The sequence below is a fragment of the Streptopelia decaocto genome, assembly GCF_964273445.1.
Source record: "Streptopelia decaocto genome assembly, chromosome: 1".
In the NCBI taxonomy this organism is placed as follows: domain Eukaryota; kingdom Metazoa; phylum Chordata; class Aves; order Columbiformes; family Columbidae; genus Streptopelia; species Streptopelia decaocto.
This window is the reverse complement of record NC_138663.1, coordinates 86729382-86750679: the sequence shown is the minus strand read 5'-3', so window position 1 is coordinate 86750679 and position 21298 is coordinate 86729382. Positions and strand designations below refer to the sequence as shown.

General features: G+C 37.0%; 1 protein-coding gene across 1 annotated transcript in view; it reads right to left on the bottom strand.

The window, feature by feature from the left end:
* Positions 1–21298, bottom strand: part of SPAG17 (sperm associated antigen 17) — a 106920-nt gene that overhangs the window by 48022 nt on the left and 37600 nt on the right. The window contains exons 10-22 of the mRNA XM_082076152.1: positions 20920–21038; positions 20021–20158; positions 19825–19938; positions 18232–18382; positions 16405–16635; positions 12419–12507; positions 11635–11751; positions 9987–10141; positions 5780–5964; positions 4014–4108; positions 2799–3032; positions 1487–1598; positions 785–913 (exon numbers count right to left, since the gene is read on the bottom strand). Coding sequence (XP_081932278.1) covers positions 785–913; positions 1487–1598; positions 2799–3032; positions 4014–4108; positions 5780–5964; positions 9987–10141; positions 11635–11751; positions 12419–12507; positions 16405–16635; positions 18232–18382; positions 19825–19938; positions 20021–20158; positions 20920–21038 — 1869 coding nt within the window. The remainder of the gene's footprint in view (positions 1–784; positions 914–1486; positions 1599–2798; positions 3033–4013; positions 4109–5779; positions 5965–9986; positions 10142–11634; positions 11752–12418; positions 12508–16404; positions 16636–18231; positions 18383–19824; positions 19939–20020; positions 20159–20919; positions 21039–21298) is intronic.

Below are 21298 nucleotides of genomic sequence, written 5' to 3'. Positions count from 1 at the left end.
CCAGCAGGATGTTTTCTAACACTGATGAAGATTAATAGAGCTAACACACCTACCAAAGTCACACTTTTCCAACACTCTTCAGTTCAGTTAGAGCTTTTGGCAAACATATATACAATATAGTGTCCAACTATATGTGCCAAAAGCACATATAGTGCTTTTGGCAAACATATACATAAATTGTTACGGACTGGCTTTGTTCTTGGAAATACTCTCACCTGGGTTCAGAAAAGATTTGGATGAAATGCTTTCTGAGTGTTAGCAACATGTCAGCCAGCAGTAGAAGTTGCTGAACTGCATAAAAATCTGTTTCCACAGTAAAGGTCCTGAGGAGGCACTAATGCTATGGTCATCTAATCCACAAAAGGAGGTCCAGTTGAAAGGGGAAAATCTTCCCTTTCAAGGGCAGACGTTTATTCTGGTCCCAATGGACCAGTTTGTATCTTCTTAGGTTTTCCCAGGCCACATTAAGATCTGAAGGAGTCCTCCACTAAATAAGAACATGCTATTCTTAGCGAATGGGGATTCTTTTCATTGATTTCCTTGCTTTGGAAAAGAGACTGGTTTGCACCTGTTGACCTGTACTGTGCTTCTATATCTTGGTAAGATCTCTCTACATGGTACTTAAGTTGACCAGCTGGATTTTTACTCTGTTTACAGAAAACTGATCTTATTTACCCTCTGCCGTTAGTAGGGATTTATTTTCTGTTAGTTGATAAGTTCTGCATTCCATTACTAAATATGTCACACTGTTAATTCTTTATATCAGTGATGTCAATCCACTAACCTGATCTAATTTGCTGTTCTTCATTAATTTCTTGCACTTCGATTTCTTTTAAGTTTTTCTTGGGGTCTGTGATATGAATGAAGAAATTGTGGTTGTCTTTTATCACTTTCACCTTTACAAAAGTTGGACCTGCAAAGCAATGGAATACTATTATTGCTCCTACCAGGCTTCAGAACTGCCCCCCACACAAGGAAACCCTGCATCTGCAACTATAAAGCATGCAAAAAAGCAAATTGCTCAGAAGTGGACTGAATTGCTTAGTAGTAGACCAAGAAGACAAAATTAAGGTTAGCCAAATTTAGACCAATTAGTCAAAAACTTCCTGACAATTAGATCTGAGAGGCTGCAGAATAACCTGTTGTTTAGATATATTGCATTTGACTGGACAAATCACTGGAACATGCATTCTTGGAATATCATGCATTGGTTGCCATTGAACAGATAAATGTGAACTGATTTTTATCTATTTTAAATTGTCTGGCACTTTATTTATCTACCAATTGTTAACACACTACAGGAAAGTGTAAACATTAGTCATGATAGAGGCTAACATGGAATTACATACTCTCACATTACGTTTACTCTCACAATGTCTTTAACTGAATTTTTACCACTGAGACAAGAAAAACATTTATGGATTAAGAAACTACGCCATCAGTTAGTAATTGAGTCAAAGAAAAGCACAAAGAATTCAGGAATCACCTTTTACAAAATCTATCTTCTCTACTTGAATCTGTCCTCCATCAGATGGGAAAAGATATTGATTGGTTCCTGATACGTGAATGAGATCCTCTCCTGTATTGTAGCCAAGAAACTGGAAAAACAAGTTTTAGATTATGCATAAATCAGAAAGGCAGAAGCCAGAAAAGAGGCAACTGAAGGACAAATCCTCAGGATCCTACTGTTCTAGTCAACATTTCTGCTTACATATTTAACTAATGTAATAACAACTTTAGCAAACACACAGAATATTATCCTCCTATCCAAATATTTTCTCAGTTACTAACTGAAGTAACTTGTTACACATGAGTGCAGAATTTGGTCCTCCAGTGCCATGGAGCCACCATGGAACCTGAAGAATAGCAAGTAGACCGTTGGCTTAACATACAATGGGAAGAAAATAAAAATACTGGCCAAGTACAAAGAGAAAAAGTAAAGTGCCATGCAATTGGATAAAGGGCAGACGAAGATTCACGTTCCCGCCCTGTAGATTTTGGAATTCAGACACCCTAAATCTGATTCTTAGATTGCTGTGCCTGCCAAGGAGCCACAAACTGGCAAAAACTATGTGAGTGTACTCAAGTAAGTTCAGACTGAAATGTTACATTTCTTTGAGTTTGAAGTCTGTACTATTGCAAGTTTAGACTAAAATATATTGACCTACACAACTTTTGGAAGCAAGGCTTAGACTCTGAAAATATAAAGCAGTGCAAACTGCCTAAAAACTCTTCGGACACAACTAGTGAAGAGTTCCCTTTGTTAGAAACATCCCTCTGTTAGTATAACAGGCAGAATACCTTGTATTAGAGCACTCCAAGAACATGAATTTTGAAACAGGAAATGGAAGAAACAGTGAACTCCTTTTACTTGATTTCCAATGAGGACAGCCAGAACTGCAACTAGGCCTAGTAGTCCCCAAATACAGGAATTTATGTCTCCCTTTTCTATTCTCTCCCATGAAAATGACATTTTTAGACAAAATTCATCCCATAAATATATTTTCCATGGGCACAAACCCATGATCAATTTATCTTTGTGTTCATGTCATATACACTAAAAACCACCAAAGTTGATTAAGTGGTCTTGTGTAGGATAATCTTAAACATCAGAAGCTGCTTCTCAAAACTTTTAGGAGGGGATCTGTTGTTAAAACGATGGAGGTAAACAAGACATAGTTATGCTTATTTTGCTCCAAACTACAATTTTGCAACAGAAAATAGCTTTGCTGTAATCCTGACTCAATATATAGATAGTTAGCACTTTCCAAAAGTGGTGCAATAATATGACTCCTTACCTTATAAACTTTCTCAGAATGTGCTTCTTGGATGCTGGGATCCTCCTTAAGTCCAGGGGCTTTTTCTGGCTCATCTTTAAACTTCTCTTCAGGAGATTTCTCATTGGAACCTTTACTTTCTTCATGTATTATTTCCTGTCCTTTCTTTCTACCTCCTGATTTTTCTTTTTTGCCTTTTGTTTCGCTCTTAAGTTGTTCTTCCTCTAGTAATCGGTCCTGTTCCTCCTTCCAAGCCTGCATTAAATGTAGGAATTCAAATGACTGTTGTTCTCTTTGTATTACAAGATATTTCATATGTGCATGCTGAAAACAGTACAAGTAAAAAAATTCAAAGGAACCAATGTTCTAAGTTACTTTAAGTCACTCATGTTTTTCAAACATGTCTACAGTTTTACAATATTGCACACTATATTTTGCATAAAATTACCGACTCATTCAGTCCACAGGATCAATTATTCTTGACCACAGGAGATGTATCAGATGATTAATTATATGTTATGCATTTAGTCATGAAAGAAATATTTTGTTGTGCACTTTTCCACAATGTTTATCACCAAATCAGAATGCATCACTGGTATTAGTTTATTCCAAAAATGCAACCATGAGGTAAAATGATTTTATTCTTTTACAGAACGAGGAACGAGGTATCAATGTAACAGATAGTGCCAATGCTAAGACGTATGTCTTACGTATGCTTAACTCCCACCTCAGCCAGAAACTTACTGTATGAACCTAGGCAAGTCCATTCATCTGTAGTGCATGACCATGCTCTAGTTCTGTAAACAGGATTCTCTGTCATAAGGGAACTCTGAGGTACCATATTTACATTCCTTAATTTCAAAGAGATGTAGATAGTGAAAGTAAGAGCTGGGTACACAACTACTACCATGAATCTAGATCTTATGTTTTCATAGCTTTATAACCAGAAAACTTCAATGAGAATTAGGATATTAACCATAAATCTCATTATCTAGTACTGCAATTATGATTTGCTTTTAGAATGTCTAGTCTAACTCTAAACAGTCTTTCCTTAAGAAAATAACATAACTGATTCAATAAGGAATAAATTAAACAAGAAATAAAGTATACAGAAAAATAGCCAAGAGCAGAAAAAACAAGAGAATTGAGTCAAGTCAGTGTAAGAATAAAGGCTTACCTTCCTGGTAAAGCAGTGTTATTTAGTCCATTTCAGAAACATACATAGTTTTGCCTCACCTTTAGAGAATCTTCTCTGATAAAAGGACTTCTTTCATTGTTGGACTGAGATTCTGCAATATTCTCTATTACACTCCCAAGTCCTGATATCTTGCCTTTGAGAAATGAAAGAGGGACAAATGAACTTATGAATAGAAGAAAACTGAATAATACTCAAAAATGGAAAAATAAAAATAAAATAAGTGCAAGTAAATAAAAATATGTTTGTAAATAGTAAAAGTATAAAAGTAGAATAAAGAAAATGTTAAATATTTTTAGAGATAAAACACAAAGACTGTTCAGGCTAGAAGAAACTTATCTGACAAATATTATTACTTGATAGTCATAACTGGGGACCAAATATGCTAAACAATATATCAACACATTGAAAGACTGACTCTCTGCTTCTTGCTATTGAAGGATTTTCTCCTGAACCAGGTATGTTTGTTCATTTTTATGCATCTGAGCAATGCTGAACAAACAATAAGCAGTATTTATTATTTTTGCTACTACCACTGTTGCTGAATTAAGATATAGTGCTTTAACCAGCTCAACAAATGCCAGAACAAGCTAAATACCAGAATCACAGATATTACAGCCTTTCAAGTCCAAAAGGTGAATAAATGCTGTCTGCACCTTCAAACCTTCACTAAAGAAACACCATATCCCCTGTTTACTATTATGGCTTTATAACATCTATGATTCATGAAAAGGGTATCATCTCTTTGGTTTTATATCATGCTTGGATACCCGATATTTACCTGCTAGAAAAGATAAATTAAAGTACACTATCAGAAACTTGTAGTTAAATTACTTTGTATTAAAAAGTAAAAATTGCACTATGGGTTACAGCAGTGCCAGTGAAATTGAAATAACCTAAAAACACTGTTGCCCATCTGCATGTCCCAGACAGAAGTGTTTATCTTCTTTCAGTAAGTGAACTTCTCTATGAATCATATCTGCCATGAGGCATCAGATGGGCAAGACTCAGTCTATCTCCTGTGACAGCTATATAGGTACAAATTATGATTTATAAGTCATAACTATAATTTCCATTTCCATACTATAATCAGATGTGTTAGTTGGGTTTAGTGAGGAATAACATTCCTATTTTTGTGAATTCCAATTGCTAGTATTATAAGGTTTCAAAGTGCATTGTCAAAGAAGGTGAACAAAGCAAAGGCTAAATATCAACAAAACACTGTTCATAACATTTAAATACACAAATAGACATTTTGGATGAAAGTTCTCTTTTGTCAAAAGGGATTTTTAGATTTTGCTGCCTGCTTAACAGCTACTGTATGAATGGTTCAACTACAATTTTCATTATCCAAAACGTTGCTTGTAATTAAAGTTTGCTCTGCAGTCTAGTCAACTCCAGTTTCCAGTCTTAGCTTCTAGCCCACAGCTTCTGACTTCCAGCTTTAATCCTTCCCATTTAAAAAGGAATTGCTTTGAACTGTGTTGCCAGCTTTAACTACTGGTCATCTTTTTGTATATGTAATAATCTAAAAAGAGATTAATATTTGTATGTAATCCTTAAAGTAATTCCATTAAATAAACACAGCTATTGTAAATGTAAATTGTCACTAAAGGCCTCAGTTTTCAGAACAGAGGATGATGCAGAATATTTAAATATGTATATTTAATTAATTTTATGTCTATACAGATCACAAGACAAGGTTATCCTACAAAAAAATACATGCAATTCTGCTCTGAACAACTTTGGGTCTCAGCACTCAACATGGAAAATGAATTTTCAAGGTTAAAACAAAAAGGTAACACACTTCTGGCTTTCTTAGGGGAGCCATTTTTTTTGGCAGCTGATGCAGACAATTCAGAAGGTCCTTCTGCCATGGCCTTTTCCAGTTTAAGAGACTCTATTTCCTTAGCCATCTTCTCTTCTTGGTATTTGTCTTCTTCCTCTTTCACCCAGTCTTCAATTGAGTTGGCCACCAGCTCAAGATAGTTCCTAAAAAGCATAACATTCCTCTATTTACCATAATACAGTTTTCACTAATATAATTTCAGGTCAAACAAGATCACTTGGCTTCTCAGTTTCTTATACAAATATTATTCTATAACCTTTGAGAGAAGGTTTGCATTTGACAGGGTTTAGCTTAGTTTTTAGAGGAGCTAGTCCTTTTGCCTGGCTGGTATTTGCTGAAGATATCTTACGCTTGGGATTTTAGTCCTCCTTTCTGCACAGATATTAGAAACTTGTCTTCCAAGGAATGCCTGCCCTCAAAGAAAATCCAGAAGGTCAGAAAACATAGAGACATTCAGTTTAAGAAGGCTGAGACTAATTGTCCTCCTTTTACCACAAGGATAACTTATTTTATTAGTTGCTCTTGATTTATATTGTCTTTTAGAATACACTTCATTTGTTTGTTCAGCAACTGAGGAAGTGTTATTCTATTTTATTTCTAGCTCTTCTTTATCAGTGTGACAAGAAAGATGCTTGGAAATTGTCATCCAAATCCAGATTAGAGAATCAGTGCACTGTAGCCTGGTATAAATTAAGACTATTCACAATTAACAGTTTAAGTAAGCCCCAAATGACAAACTGATGCGGAGTTTGCAGCTAGTATAGGTAGTTGCATGGAGAACCTGTTGATCATATACTCAGTAGGGACAAGGTGACTCTGCTTGTATCTGAAGAAAAGTGTACAAGCTATAAAAACAAAGGTGTTGAAAACAAAAGGCAAAACTAGGTTGGAACCTAGATTTGCCAGCACTGGAATAGCTTGAAGATGAATATATGTTATAAATAAAAAAGAGATTATTTGTGTGGAACATATTTTAGGGCAATGAAACAGTCATTCAAAGTCAAAAATACACTTTCTATTAATATGCATTCTGATGTCACTACTGCCAATGTCTGACTCAGAATCATTTCTCAGAAAGGATTATTCTTTTCCAGTAACTTGTGTAATGTGTTTACTATGAAACAGTAAACAAATGTCATTAAGATTAACTTTGCATAAAAGAATAGTTTTGATAATGTCTGAATTCATGTAGCTTCCTGACACAATGGCCACTTACCCTAACCAGAGTTAAAATGTTTTATACACCTGTATTACTGCAGGCACACGTGCCCATGCCTTTGGATCCCCTTAGCCAGTAGCATCCATTGGATTTCACACACAGCTTCCAGCTGCTACCCTTTGAACAGCACAGTTCCTGAATTTTTTGATATTCTACATGAACTATGGGACCTGATATCCATAGAGAAGAAGGAAGGGTAACTGGGACTTCCAGTAGTAAAAACTGCTGCAACATAAGAAAGTTAATTTCCCCTTTGCACAAGAATTTGCTGTAACAGGACCCACTGGAACCAACTGATAAAGAGGTATCAGAAGTATATTCCAGATAGCAACATAGAAAAACCCTACAAAGTGGGTCTGTGGTCTGTAAGATGTTACAATAAAGCAGGAAGCAGTAAAACACAGGTAGAGAACTCCTAACAGAGAGACAGACAAGCACACAGTGTCTGTTGTGTATTTGTAACTCTCCTGTGGTGAAAGTGTGGCTCTGAAATACAAAAAAAATTAGAATGATAGTAATTTTAAAAAAGGGAAGATCAAGAAATTGTTACTAAACTCACCAGGAGCCAGTTATTTCATACAAAGGTAAAAACTAGTAATACTACTGCTTAATTAATAAGTAGGGTTTGTGCCTGTTTCTGGCAACTCAGCAGGATCCGAAAGCTAATGCAGGCAACAGCTTCAAGCACTCAAGGTATTTAAATACCGTCTTCCACAGAAGTGTTATGTTGCTTGGAAACATACACTAGCAAATATTTATGATACTTTGTCTGGAAATCAAAATTATCTTTAGCAAAAAGGTTGAACAGGGTCAGAAAAGGTGCTGATTATTTTACAGAAAAAAGACAGGTATAGATGCCATACAACAGAAACAAATGAGAGTCCTATAGCTCTTCAAAGATATAAGTAGCTTATGTAGCAGTGACATCTTTCTGTGAAACAAGAGCAAAGCCAAACCTTCTTGTTAGCTTTCATGCCAGTTTCTTTAGGAACTCCTTGCTGCTTTGAAACAGAATCCAGTGAAGTGGCCCTGAACAAAGATGGCATGCCCCAAGCAGAAGCTACATTTAATGTCTAAGCCTTGTTTTCAGTGTATATGAAAGAGTTAAAGGGAGGAAGCATATAGCTATTCCATCCTCAAGTGAATGGCAATGCACCTACCAGAGAATATGCTTCATTCTTTATTTGGATGAAAAATTAGCAACATTTGATTTGCAGCTATCCATGCCCTTTCAAGGTGACCAGCCAAATTGTTCTAGGACCCCATACATGAAGAGCTGTTGTTTCAAGGAGAAATGCTTTCTGAGGAGGTCTGGTTCCTCACTAGCTCCTCACTAGCTGCTCCTACAGACAACACAATATGCCACTGAGATGAAGTGTTACTCAGTTTATGTAACCACCCAGTGACATGTTAGATGTACTAGGGTATGTGACCTGGTCTCCAGTGTCTGTTCCAAAAGAGTATGGGTCTCCTATGGGTCTCACGTTAGCCCTCTGCAGACATCTCAGATACACTAGGCAGCTAAACTGGCATCAGGTGTTTACATTTAGCAACTGCAATCAAGCCCTTAATATCCGGTGCCCCAAAGAAGAGTAAGAATAGTTGGCAAAGTAAAGAGCTCTGGGCTCCAATAGACTTTCATGTAACTGACTTTGAGACCACTGACCCTCTGCCTTGGTCTATCTGAATGCAAGATCCAGGTTTACTTGAGCATACCATCTTTTACTGTCTTTTGGGGAGATTTCAGCTGTTATATACACGCAAAAAACCTGATTGACCAGACATTCAGTGGATTTGTCCAACAACCACAAAACAGCCAGAATTTTCTCCTAGAAACTTTGTGTTCCTTCTGGTCTGTTCTGGCTCTGGTCCCAGTCACTGCTATCCACAACAGCCTTTTTTCATGGCAAATAATTCCAGTCAAGTGCCTGGAAAGCCGAGATGGACTCACACAGAGTTCCCTGACTGAGGACAAAGATATGAAATACAATACAAAGTATGTCTTCAGGAAGGCACACTTTGCCTATTTAGCATTCAAACCTGTTCAAATATATAGTTACCAACAGAAGCTACTATTAAGAGTCCCATATTCTGTTAAATGAGGCACTGCACTTAGAAAGGGATGCCTGTAGACAAATTGGATCGGGGGTGGGTTGTCCATTGGATAATTTGCTTGAAATTCTATTTGGTAAATCAAATCTAATTAATCCACAGAGCACCAGAGTGACATGGTACAATACAGCTCAGCTGTTTCTCCATGGCATTGTAGCTTCTTTACATATCAGTCAGTACATGGGCACATATTCTATTTTCAGTCAATTATTTGGAATAGCAGTTGGATACACATCATCATTTGTATCTCTGTTTCAGTGCAAAAATGTATACCAAAAAGAACAGGTCCACTGAAAAAACCTCTAATAGTGGACACATCAACCAGCTGCATACCTCTAACTGGTAAGCAGATAGTGACAAGGAATTACGAAGAATATGGTACTCCGGGAAAAAAATATTCTAATATTTATAAAGAGCTTCTAGATTTTCTCAAAAAAATTTATCAGTGACACACCCAATTTATGCATACATAGTTGAAAAACCTGATAATTACATTCTTAGACAGAACTTTCTTTTTAACCTTACCTGAAGTGTCCTCAATACAATTTTCTTGACGTGGATATCCCTAATATGAATTTGTACGTATGTGTGCATTATCTATATTTTTATAAGTAGTGATAAAGAGTCACAGTTACTGCATGGTCCTCACTTGGAAAAGCTTTGTCTCAACAGTATTCTCTTGATACAGCACCGTTTTAAATGTGTGTGACTTGTTTTCTCCTAAATGTGTTACATCATGGAATCTTTTAATTTCAAAGCTTTGCCCCAAGCATAGCCGTGCAAGCTCTAATCAAAAACAACTGTGAACGAGACATGAAAGATGAAATCAATTACCTGAATCCCACATTAGAATGCAATGCAATATCCCAGGTCTCTTGGCACAAATGATACTGATTCATAGGATTGTGAAAAACAATTAGCAAAGAGTTATCTTGGGTATTATAAAAGGAATCAATACATCTATATTCTTGGGATGCACTATGAAGAACCTGAAAAGGAAAGAAATAAAGGTATGTCCTCTCGCAGAGAGTAGCATATGTACAGATGCTTCACAGTACAGCTTTTAGCAAAATGTGCTTCAGATCTTCAGTCTCCTACAAGATGTATGCAAAGTATTTGGATTCCAGCAGTCTGAAGTGTCCAGGTAGGTGGAAGTTGAAACTCCACCACTACTCATCTTGAGAAGAGGCAGTTTGGCTAAATAATATACAAATAAATTTAAATATTAAATACATACTTATACAAATTTAAATAATTATTTAAAGAAATAAATAATAAAAGCAGAACTATCATACAGTAGTTAAAAAGAAAACAAATCTACTTTTTCTTAGCTAAGTTAAGTTTACTTGGTATTCAATTTGCTAAAATATGACCTACACATCTCTGAGATATACAGTATTCTAAATTATTCCACTCTGTTCTGTACTGTCCCATCATTTCCAATGTTTACATTGTCTGCAGGCTGATTTTTATTTTATAGTTACAGCTAGAAGAAAGCCTTTTAAACTCTTATTTTTACAGAACTATGCAACTGAAATAAAACTGAAATAATTCCATATAAACAAATACTCTCTTTAAACATTAAAACCTGAATACCAGCTGGTGTAAAAATTATGTTCTGATGTGGCATCTACTATAAGGAAATATTCTTACAAAATGTTATTTTCTGTTGCAATAAAATGATATTTTCTATTCCAGTTATTTTCCATTAGTATCTTTTGACTAGATTCACTAATTATTGACAGTTCAGTTAGCATTAGCTATTTATGTTGCATAAGAAGGAATTCCCCATGTACTGAAATGTATGATTAGACCTTAAAGTTGTGATGCTAAAGTGGTGCTGAAAAAGTCTGAGCAGCCTTTAATTCACCCATGTATAGCATGTATCAGCATCAAATGAGAATTGCATCACATGAAGCTCAAGGCAGCACAGGAACTAATGCTCCACTCCTCTCAAGAGAATGCCTACCAACTTATGACATCTACACTTGAATTTATCTTTCACATTTGTTGTTCTGTCTTTCTGAAAGATGAATTTTAGTCCTCAGCTTGCAAGATTTCTATAAATGAAGCTTGTAGCCCTGGAAGGGTGAAATGCATTACAACAAAATATTCTATTTGTCCATAAAACATACACTGCATAGGTATTTGCAAAGTGTACTTTCACACACACTACACTAACAAGTCCCATAACTGCCAGGGAGGATCACTCCTAGGGGTAAGATCATGTTGTCTCCATCACATGTTTAGCTAAAGGACTCACTGACAAAAAGGACAACTGCAGTTTGGCCAAACCAGGAAATAAAAAACAATTGCAACCCAAATTTCACACAAGAAATTGAAAAGCAACTAAAGAACAATGGGTTTTGGTAAAAATGGGAAAGGGATAAAACTCAATCAATCATCTAGCAAGGGAATACCCTGTACTCCACTGCTAATTCTTTGTACAGCATTCTGTATAAGAATGTCATTCCACAGATACCTGAAGAAGAACATGGGGTTGAAAATGCTCAGTGAAACTCCAGTCTGTCAAACAACGCCTCTGTATTTTTTTTATTTCTTCTAAGTTTGGTCCTACGCCATAATTTTCCGGACTCACCTCAAAATACACCAAAACAAAATAATGAATATCAACATTTCAGTGTCAATTGTATTAAATTAACTGTAATCTTGTTGACTTAATAAACAGCATCCCATGTTGCATCACAGTTAATTGCCTAATGCTGCACATGTGTAGACCCGTATGGCACTATTTAATAAAAAACAAAATTACTCCCAAAGGGTTTTAGTCTTGGCTTTTTTATGGCAAACACAATCTAAATATTTTTATTATTAGGTTATGTGTTTTTGAGTTCTGCAAGCAATTACGAATATTTAAATATGTCCTGTGAAGTAATTTTAAAATTGCTATATTTATCTGGGGGTGTATGGCAGGCAGGTGTTTCTGAAGATGCCAAACTACACAGTTTATTAGTGTGACAGTTTGGCAATTTCTCTCAAACTCTCATACTAGTATTTGACCACTGGTATTCAGTGAAACCAGCACAGAATTATCATTAGTAGCTTCACCAGGACCCATCACCTTAGAATTCAAATAAAGTGATTTCATAGTGCTTAAAAGTTACGGCATTATTTGCCAAACATCACAAAAATAACATTTGCATGCAGCATTGCAAAGGAATCCCCAGTAACATGTCCTTGCGCTGAACAGTATCTTTTCTTGTCTCAGGCCACAGAGCACAGTTTATTACATTCCTTGCACTTGCCATATCAGAAGTAAGAAGATCCAATCCTTTATTCAAAATAGGATCAGCCAGACCACCTCTTCCAGCTTTGTCACTCATTTCTGTATGTCCTGGAAATCGAAAGGAGACTTTTAAGAAGTATTCCAGAAATTCCAGACCTAAACACTAAAGGTTGGAGTGATACAAGTTCTTTAGCCTCCCTGATGAGATTGGCATCAAGTTGAAGTTTCCTTTTATGACACTGGTCCTAGAAATACATGATCAGCTCTGCTACACTTCTTTCCTAAAAAAGCACTTCAAAATCCAGGGACAACAAGTGCCAGACAGTTACATAAAAAAAAAAAAAAGAACACTTCATAAGACACACTCAAATAATCCTCTTTATCTGTTCTATGCCTTGCATGGTCAAAACCATTAAAAATACTCTAAGAAGTGTCCTCCAGATTCATACACAAAGAATCACTTCACTACATACTGTCTGAGAAACAAAAACAAGCATTCCTTTGCACAGATGACATAAAAAAGAAGGCAAAATCAATTGTTTTGATATTTGCACTTCTTTCTGAAAAATTCAATTTTTAATCTGTAAATTCATTGGATTTATAGAGTTCCACAAGCTCCTGACAGAATATTACTTCTGCTGAGGATCGGACCAGTCATTCCATTCTTACAACAGGCACCTGATATGAGCAGGATCACATGGAGACTTCTATATTCTCATAATTTTTTGAGATAATTTCCTTTTAATAACATTCTTCATGCCCCAAGTTAGGGCAGACATCACTAATATATGATCAAAATTCACACACATAAGAAAAATATTCTTCCTGGGAGAAAATACACCAGAAAGTATTGGTTCATTAGTGGCTTATAACCAGCTCAGCTTCCAGACATATATCTTTAGGCTCTGCTTCTCTAGGAAATTAGATGTATTTACTGTCTGCCCTTAGAAGATTAAAGAAATCTGAACGCAAATGTTTCCTCTTCCTGATATTTGCTTTTGTGCTGTAGAAGTGTTGAAATGTTGGCAGCTGTGTTTGTAACTGAAATATTTAGTATTGTGAGTATATACTGCTGGGTATGCTCAAGCAGAAGAGGAGAGTTTACAGGTCATGGAAGGAGGGGCTGGCCACTTGGGAAGAACATAAGGCTGTTGTCAGAGGATGTAGGGAGGCAAGTAGGAAAGCTAAGGCCTCCTTAGAATGAAACCTGGTGAGAGGCGTGAAGGACAACAGAAAGAGCTGCTTCAAATCCATGGCAGATAAAACTAACACTGGAGGCAATGTAGGCCCACTGCTGAATGGGGTAGGTGCCCTGGTGACAGAAGATACAGAGAAGGCAGAGTTACTGAATGCCTTCTTTGTCTATACTGCCAGAGGCTGTCCTGAGGAACCCTGTAGCCCTGAGGGCCCAGAGGAAGTCAGGACAGTGGAGGAGTCTGCCTTGGTTGATGAGGACTGGGTTAGGGAGCAATTAAGCAATCTGGACATCCATAAATCCATGGGTCCAAATGGGGTGCACCCGCGGGTGCTGAGGGAGCTGGCTGAGGTCATTGCTGGACCACTCTCCATCATCTTTGCTAAGTCGTGGGAAACGGGAGAGGTGCCTGAGGACTGGAGGAAAGCAAATGTCACTCCAGTCTTCAAAAAGGGCAAGAAGGAGGACCTGGGTAACTACAGACTGGTCAGCCTCACTTCCATCCCTGGAAAGGTGATGGAACAACTTATCCTTGGTGCCATATCAAGACATATCAAGGATAAGAGGGACATTAGGGGCAGTTAACATGGCTTCACCAAGGGGAAGTCATGCTTAACCAACCTCATAGCCTTTTATGAGGACATAACCAGGTGGATAGATGATGGAAAAGCAATGGATGTGGTCTACCTTGATTTTAGTAAATAATTTGACACAGTCTCCCACAGCATCCTCGCAGCTAAACTGAGGAAGCGTGGTCTGGACAATCAGGTAGTGAGGTGGACTGTGAACTGGCTGAAGAAAGAAGCCAGAGAGTTGTGGTCAATGGGGCAGAGTCTAGTTGGAGGCCTGTATCCAGTGGAATGCCTCCAGGGTCAGTACTGGGACCAATACTATTCTATATATTCATTAACAACTTGGATGAGGGAATAGCATGCACTGTCAGCAAGTTTGTTGATGACACAAAACTGGGAGGAGTGGCTGACACACCAGAAGGCTGTGCTGCCATCCAGTGAGACCTGGACAGGCTGGAGAGTTGGGTGGGGAAAAATTCAATGAAATATAACAAGGTAAGTGTAGAGTCTTGTATCTGGGCAGGATTAACCCCAGGTTCCAGTATAATTTGGGGAATGACCTGTTAGAGAGCAGTGTAGGGGAAAGGGACCTGGGGGTCCTGGTGGACAGCAGGATGACCATGAGCCAGCACTGTGCCCTTGTGGCCAGGAAGGCCAATGGCACCCTGGGATATATTAGAAGTGGGGTGGTTAGTAGGTCGAGAGTGGTTCTCCTCCCCCTCTACTCTGCCCTGGTGAGACCATATCTGGAATATTGTGTCCAGTTCTGGGTCCCTCAGTTCAAGAAGGACAGGGAATTGCTGGAGAGAGTCCAGCGCAGAGCCACAAAGATGATGAAGGGAGTGGAGCATCTCCCATATGAGGAAAGGCTGAGGGAGCTGGGTCTCTTTAGCTTGGAGAAGAGGAGACTGAGGGGTGACCTCATTACTGTTTATAAATATGTAAAGGGTGAGTGTCACGATGATGGAGCCAGGCTCTTCTCAGTGACAACCAATGATAGGACAAGGGGCAATGGGTACAAACTGGAACACAGGAAGTTCCACTTAAATATGAGAAGAAACTTCTTCTCAGTGAGGGTGCCAGAGCACTGGAACAGGCTGCCCAGGGAGGTTGTGGAGTCTCCTTCTCTGGAGACATTCAGAACCCACCTGGACACATTCCTGTGTAACCTCATCTAGGTGTTCCTGCTCCATTGGAGGGATTGGACAAGATGATCTTTTGAGGTCCCTTCCAATCCTGAACATTCTGTGATTCTGTGATCTCTGTTCCTGCTCTCTAAAATGTTCCCATTCTAATATGAATAAGATAGTTATAATGGCTCAAATGCCACACAGATATCCTAATTGCACAGACTGGAGATGAAGAGAAGTTGATGGAGTTGAAATATAGCTCAGACATTCTTTATTATTTTAACTTGAGAGTTTTCACATATTTCTGGCCAAATACAGAGAGTGTCTCATGTGACTATGAAAACTGAGTGTTTAAACTTCTATCTTAGGACACGTTAGCCTTATTCTGATTTGTTTTTGCTGGTCTCACTTTCTTCAATACCTAATAGATATGTTCCTCTTTCCCTGTTACTTCTGAATTTGGCCCAGAATTTTGAATATCAAAACTCTACACTGGATTAACCTGTATGTGAAAGAAGAGGGAAGCCTAGAAGAAAGGAAAAGGTATGAATGCATGCATGTGAAATTACAATGTGTAGCGCACCTTTTTGTAATTTTCAACTTTTTGTACCACCTTCTAAAATCCTCATGTCTAAGTTATATATTCTTTGCATTTCCTAATACTCATTCACTAGTAGTAATTTAATTAACCTCACGTATCACTTTTGACTTCACTCTATGGTTGCTACTGACTTTGTAAAGACTCAGCTGCCATCATAACTCACAAAAGCCTGTATTCAGAAAAGTAGTTAAGCATGTCTTCAGTATTTTATGTCTATAAAATATATTGGATGTCATAGACAATAAACCAGTTTTCTAGTACATACTTTTGTACAGATATCATTTTAAAGAGTTGGTTAAATAAACTGTTAACGTCACACAAAAGAGACTGCTTTTGTCTTTATCTTGTATTCCTACACAGATACTCAATGTACAGGCTATAGAATACTTGAAAATTTGGTGATTTGTAAAAGGAAGAAAAAGTACAGCCCTGCAATAGCAAATGATATGGTAAAATAAATAGTGGATTCAAATTCTCCAGGAGTAATGTAAACAGAAAGGTTTTTACCAGAGCCTCTTGGAGATCTCCCACCAAGCTTCTTTTCCATAAGGAGGAGTTGTCTCAGCTGTCTTGCAAACCTGGCTGGATCATGCCAAGGGATATTAGACACTTCAGGATCACCTCCAACCGTTGTTCCAGAGCTCTCCAGGAAACCAGAGTCACTGAGCCCAGTCAGCCTCAGGCTTTCAAAAGTAAACACTCTGAATGCTCTTTCTATTTCAGCCCAACTCAGAAGTTCTATAAAAGAATTACAATAATTAACTGAAAATGTCCTTACAGCTCAGCAGAAGATAAATAGAAGACTATGTAAATGTATTATTCTTGGCAAGTCTGCAAGAGCCAACAACAACTTCCTTAATGGTATTGGGTCAAATTATGTGAGCTACATTTTACATTGCATTTGAAGTTGAATGCTTCCAAATTGCAAAATGATATGCCTAGCTACTCATTCATCTTAAATGAAGTGCTTCCTACATCTGCATACCTCCTGGTTCATTAACTTTCTATAAATGATGTTGATTTTAAAATACTGAGTAGACTTTACGAAACCAGTTAACAACTACTTATTTTCAGTTCATGAAAAGGCTTCTGTTATCATAAGTGTTATTATCTGTAGCTTCTTAAACCAAGTATCAAATGTTTTTTTCTCTTCAAATTTTAACAAATTATTTACACAGAAGTAGGCAAGGTGCAAATGCTAAATCCTGTTTATGGTTGTATGCATTGGTGTCCATGTAACAATGATAACCACGAGAAGGCCAGAATTTCAAGACAGGTAGTTAAGTGAACAAATCACATAAAGAGTATGTTCAGTTTGAAATGCTTTCTCTTTAAGGTAGTTAAACAGCCAAGCATGTCACACATCTTGAAAATGTTGGATATCTCATCTCTTGTTCAAATCAATCATCTTATTGACAGTGAAGACATCAATAGCTAAGTCAACAGTTGGGAGATTTGGGCAGTATAGTATAGTCCAGTGAAGACCATAAAATTTGATATCCATCACCTGAAATGCTACAGCAATACAGAATACCTTAGCAGCTTAGTGTCCAAAATGAATATACCAACAACCAGGAGCAATGCAGCAAGTGTAAATTAATCCAACACCAGGGATGTCAGTACTGAATAGATGGGAAAGTACCTTCAAATCCTGTGCTTTATATGATGGTACAGATCTAACCAAAGGGATTTGGATGTTTAAATTTCTTAGTAGTCTAGAGTAAACTTTTGAAACTACCTCAGGGTATTTATGTAATCTTTGGGATTGTTTCACAGTGTACATCATGGTGTTATGCACACTCCAAGAAGTGAATGTATTCTTGGTTTGATAAAGAGACTATTATAGAAGCTATTTCATTATTAACACCAACACAGAATACATTCTGAAAGCCATTTATTGTCCAATAGAAATCTTCTACCTAAGATACATGCGCTCCTCCACAAAAAGGGTGTTGGTAAATAAACATACAGTTTGCGTCAGTGTCTTCCAAAATGCATTCTGTGTTCTAGGATCAAAACAGCAATTTGTACAACTATTTTTTTTCCCCCTCAGATTTAGTATGTGTTTGCATATTTGTGAAAATAAATAAATAAATGAGTTCTAACATATTTCAGATCTTAGTCATGCAATATTTAACATTTATATAGCCTTTTTTATTAACCATGAAACTGAGATCTAAAGATAACCCTAACTTGTATAGCAGGCTAAGATGTAAGCAAGAATGTGAAAAGGGGCAACTGAAAAACTTGTCTCAAAGACCCTGCTACTTAATAGGATCATCAACTAAAACTAAATAATGGGAGTTATATCAATGAAAAAGAGAATCACTTTACCACTGGTACAATAATGCATGAGCTCGTGAGCTCTGGCCAAGTGTTTAGTGTTGTTTTCAGCTGAAGGAAGGGTGAAATGAATAAGTTCTTTAAGAGGCAGTTTATCCATCATTTCATGTTCAATCTTTTCTGGATTTAAGTTCTCTGGGACCTGGAAATAAAAACGAAGTACCAGAGTTAAAGTAAACTTTCACATCTGTGGATTTCTAAAAATCATGTTTGAATAAAGAAGACTTCTTGTAGCAAAAGACATAAGCATATGCTTAAGTCAGTTGGACATAAACTTGAGCATGTGCTCACAGTGTGTTTTTGGATCATGGTGTCAGACATTTTAGGCAGAAAAAAATGAGATACATAAGAGAATAACTGATGGCATAATAATAGCTACTTGTTAGAAAATATTTGCCTGTACTAGCTAGACTCAAAAATTCTGGAACACAGAAATATGTACTGATCTATTCAGACAGGCAGCAGGTACCTTCCATGTATCTTTCAGCTGGTCTGTGCTAGTCCTCATAGTAATTAAGTCTGAATACTCATCGATCTGTCTGTGACAGCAGCATCTCTATATATTTAAGGATTTATCTTTTGAGATTTGCTGGTGTCTTTCAGCTTTGCTCTTTTCAGTATTACGCACATACAGTACATTTGCCTTGGACTGTATCTTCCAAATATTTTTCCCCTATCCGCTCCTCAAACATTGTGCCATATCCTGAATTTCCTCTTCAGCAAGTATATCTTATACATCAAGCACATGCCTGCTATAATCATCTCGCTCGATGACTGCTCAGTCATGCCTTCTGCTTGAATACCTCCAATGTGTCAAGCTCAATCTGTTTCTGAATACTGTTTTAATCAATGGTTATCAAAGTATTCCACAGGCAATTTGGAATTCACGAAGCCAGGCAGATACACCTTAGCTGTGAAATCTAGAATTGTATTATCACTTGAATTACCACGAGAGTATTTTCCAAGGTTAATGGTAAAACTACACCTTTGCTTTGGAGAAAATTGAGAAAGTCACAGTAGTTTTTTGGTTCAGAAAGTCTGTGAACTGTTACTTTGCAGTAATCCCAAACCTTGCAGTCTCTGAACTTTTCTGTCTTTGTTAGAATTCAGCAATGTCTTGCTTATACACTATGCTTCAACTATTTAGCAAACCTGAATACACTTCTTGCGTTCACTAACAACCTCTGTCTCTTTTCTTATACTTCTCTACATCTTAGTACTTAAGGTAGCCTATGTGCTAAATCACTGTTACCAAGTTAGTAATTCATTTTCCACAGTTCCATCAGTGCCTACAGTAAATCATCAGAATTTTGTAATATCTCACATCTATGCCAAAAGCTAAACATTCATATTAATAATGCAAACAGATCACTGAAATCAGTATAACGCTCCATGTTTGTGACGTGTCCTCTGTCAGTAGCAGCACTCGTTAAGCAGACTAAACACATTTTAGTGTGTCTATCTCAGTAGTAAAAATCTAGCCTGTACTATTCTGCTTTGTAAAAACATCATGCTTTCTAGTGCATTGAGTATTCACTGCCTGTTGGCTTTAGAACTGTTTATATATGATAGGTAGCACTATACCTGCAGCAGGTGCAACCGCTGAGCCAGGGTATCATGGTAGTTAAATAAGAGAGGGTACTTGGGGGTGACAGCCTTTTTTTCATTGTATATATGAGAAAAGTAGTCATACAGATTCTGTTAAAAAAGAAAGATGTATTAAACCCCAATAATCAGATTCATTTGTCATTTTAGGAAATTAATAAAAGACAACACAAACCTTTTTTTCATTCTCAGAAAGTGAAAGAGAAGGAAGGAGGGAAGCTATATGTTCTGCAATGATATGATGTAGTCCATCTGCCCTAGCCTCTGGTACCACCAGACTAGGTGGTGTAAGGTCTTCTTCACTTGCAACAACCTGTCAGACAAGATATATGTTATCTTTCATTACAGTATGACTGCTGCTTAACTTCATCAAAACTACCATGAAGATCCTGCTATAAGCTTCCACAAATTTTGTCAGGAACGAAAACATTTATTTTTTTATTTTTTCTTTTTTTTACAAGTAGCAAAAATGCGATTTTCCATGTTAGTTCTCACCTAAAACAAAGACTATGGAAAACAGAATTAAATGTTTTCTCCCATTATTCTCTTTTGGAAGGATGAGAAGAAAAATATTTCCAACTTGAAATGTTAAGCATTGTTAATGAAAACAGATAATTAAAAACCAACTGTATATCAGTTGTTCAGTATTTTCGCCTTAGCCTATTTTCAGACTAAATTACAAAAAGTAAACAACAACAAAAAAAGATTGTGTTGAAATTTTATTTCTAAAAGAAGGAGGATTTCCAGATCATGCTGTGCATCTCTGCTAACTCATAGCTTGTGCCTGAACTCAACAGAGTCAGATCTATCTAGCACTAGCATTGATACACACCACTTTTATGTTAGGCTTGCCCGAAGACCTTTGTACTGAGTACAACAGTAAAAGTTCAGTATATTGCTACAGAACATGAAAAGTTGTTATTGACTTAGCTAAGAAATTACACCCTTTTCCTCATTTAATGATATCGGATCTATAGTCTTGAAAAAATAATTTTGGAGTAACACTGTCTATACAATTATTAAACCAGTTCTAAGCCGAATTAGACACAGGAATTTTACAGAGAATATTCTCACCTGTTCCAACATGCAGTTCAGCATTAAGGGTACAGAAAAGTATTCCTCAGGAATCTGACTCAGCAAGTCATTGTAATACCTCATGTCCACGGAAGCAGCCACAAATGAAGCTTCTTCCTCTGTTGTAATAAGAGATTAAACATTAAGATAAATTGTTTCAGAAATGCCAATTTACATTACCAACCAGTTCAACCTTCAGACATTTTTTCTTAAAAAAGACTAACAAAGCCCACTACTGTAGAGCTCTTAAATCTGGCTGTAAGTAGGAACAGATAGAAAAAGTGGTTTTCTAAAGAACTTCATTATCACCACCACAGTTTCCAGAGACTTTCACAATGCATTCACCAAGAAACTACTCTCACAACACCAAATCACATCT